Source organism: Nyctereutes procyonoides, unplaced genomic scaffold (assembly GCF_905146905.1).
Source record: "Nyctereutes procyonoides isolate TBG_1078 unplaced genomic scaffold, NYPRO_anot_genome, whole genome shotgun sequence".
Taxonomy (NCBI): domain Eukaryota; kingdom Metazoa; phylum Chordata; class Mammalia; order Carnivora; family Canidae; genus Nyctereutes; species Nyctereutes procyonoides.
The window spans coordinates 69,472,819-69,474,675 of NW_026575125.1; the positions used below are offsets into that span (position 1 = coordinate 69,472,819).

General features: G+C 37.6%; 1 protein-coding gene across 1 annotated transcript; it reads left to right on the forward strand.

The window, feature by feature from the left end:
• The first annotated feature begins 966 nt into the window (after positions 1–966).
• LOC129518475 (40S ribosomal protein S24-like) lies at positions 967–1,465 on the forward strand. Its single transcript, XM_055338622.1, has one exon. The coding sequence runs from the start codon at positions 981–983 to the stop codon at positions 1,362–1,364; it is 384 nt and encodes a 127-aa protein (XP_055194597.1). The 5' UTR covers positions 967–980; the 3' UTR covers positions 1,365–1,465.
• The last annotated feature ends 392 nt before the right edge of the window (positions 1,466–1,857 follow it).

The window sequence follows — 1,857 nt, forward strand, 5'->3', positions numbered from 1 at the left end:
TGACTTCTTCTTTGCCAATTTGAATGCCTTTTATTTCTTTTTGTTGTCTGATTGCTGAGGCTAGGACTCCTAGTACATGTTGAATAACAGTGGTGAGAGTGGACATCCCTGTTGTGTTTCCTTAATTTACCTTAATTACTTCTTTAAAGGCCCTATCTCTAAATACATTCATATTCTGAGGAGCTGGGGTTTAAGACTTCAACATTTGACTTTGTAGTAGGGGCAATTTACCCCATAACACAAGGTTACAAAGTTTTTCTTCTCCATCTAAGTGATTTTAGTAGAATTATACTGGGTGGGATCAGAGAATGCTTTCCTCAATGTTGTACTGCCAGTGCTTACTTAACATGTTAAATTCCTTATCATAAACTTGTTGAATTAATGAGTGAATGAATGTGAATCACATTCACTATTCCTTTTTAAAAAATATTTTATCTATTTATTCATGACAGACACACAGAGAGAGGTACAGACATAGGCAGAGGGAGAAGCAGAGGGAGAAACAGAGGAGAAGCAGACTTCCTGCAAGGATCCTGATGCAGGACTTCATCCCAGACCCTGGGATTATGCCCTGCGCTGAAGGCAGACACTCAACCACTGAGCCACCCAGGCATCCCCACATTCAGTATTTCATTCACGCTACCTCAATCTCAGAGAATGTTTGTGTCTGTCTTGCTGAAGGAATTATGTGCCATGTATCACACCCAGATAATTTTCCCCAAATCTGTCAAGAATCACTCAAAATTGCCCCCAAAGGCAATACCTACTAAAGACAAGCATGAGATTATACTATGGCTCATCAATTTCACTCTTGAATATATACCTGAGAGATTGGTATGTATGTTCACTAAGAGAAATGTTTAAGAATGTTCATAACAACACCATTCATAAAAGACAAAACTGGTGCATGTAAAATACCCATCAACAGTAACATTAATAAATTCTGATCCTCCCCGGCTGCTTGAAGCTCGGCCTCCATCATGAATGACACAGTACCTATCTGGACCAGGAAGTTCATGACCAACCGACTGCTTCAGCGGAAACAGATGGTCATTGATGTTCTTCACCCCGGGAAAGCAACAGTACCTAAGACAGAAATTCGGGGAAAACTAGCCAAAATGTACAAGACCACACCAGATGTCAGATTCAGAACCCATTTTGGTGGTGGCAAGACAATTAGCTTTGGCATGATTTATGATTCCTTGGATTATGCAAAGAAAAATGAACCCACACATAGACTTGCAAGACATGGCCTGTATGAGAAGAAAAATACTTCAAGAAAACAGCACAAAGAATGCAAAAACAGAATGAAGAAAGTCAGGTGGACTGCAAAAGCCAACATTGGTGCTGGCAAAAAGAAGTGAGCTGGAGATTGGACAACAGAAGGAGTAAAGATTCTGCAGTGGCTTTATCTGTGGTGATTGTGCAGATTTTTCATGAGAGGATTAATAAACTAAGAACGTTAAAAAAATAAATAAATTCTGAGAAAGTCATAAAAAGGAATACTATACAGCAATGACAATGAACATATTACTTATACATGCAACAAACGTGGCTGCATTACAAAACAGAATGAGGAAAACATATTAGACAAAAATAATACATAGTTTTTTATTTCATTTATATAAAAGTCAAAAAGATACAAAACTTACCTATGGTGGTAGAACTCATGATAGTAGTTAACTTTAAGGAAGAAGGAAGTGGGAAAGAATATAAGGGGGCTTTTGTGAAGTAATATTTATTTGTGTGGGTAGTGGGAGCATAGGTTCACTTTGTAAAATATCATGGAATTGTGACTTTTGATTTATACTTGCTTAAAAAACTACTACAGGTGGATATAATCTTGTTACTTCTGTA

What these genes read in the sequence shown, in the direction of transcription:
- LOC129518475 (XM_055338622.1), top strand. Translation starts at nt 981, where the DNA reads ATGAATGACACAGTACCTATCTGGACCAGGAAGTTCATGACCAACCGA.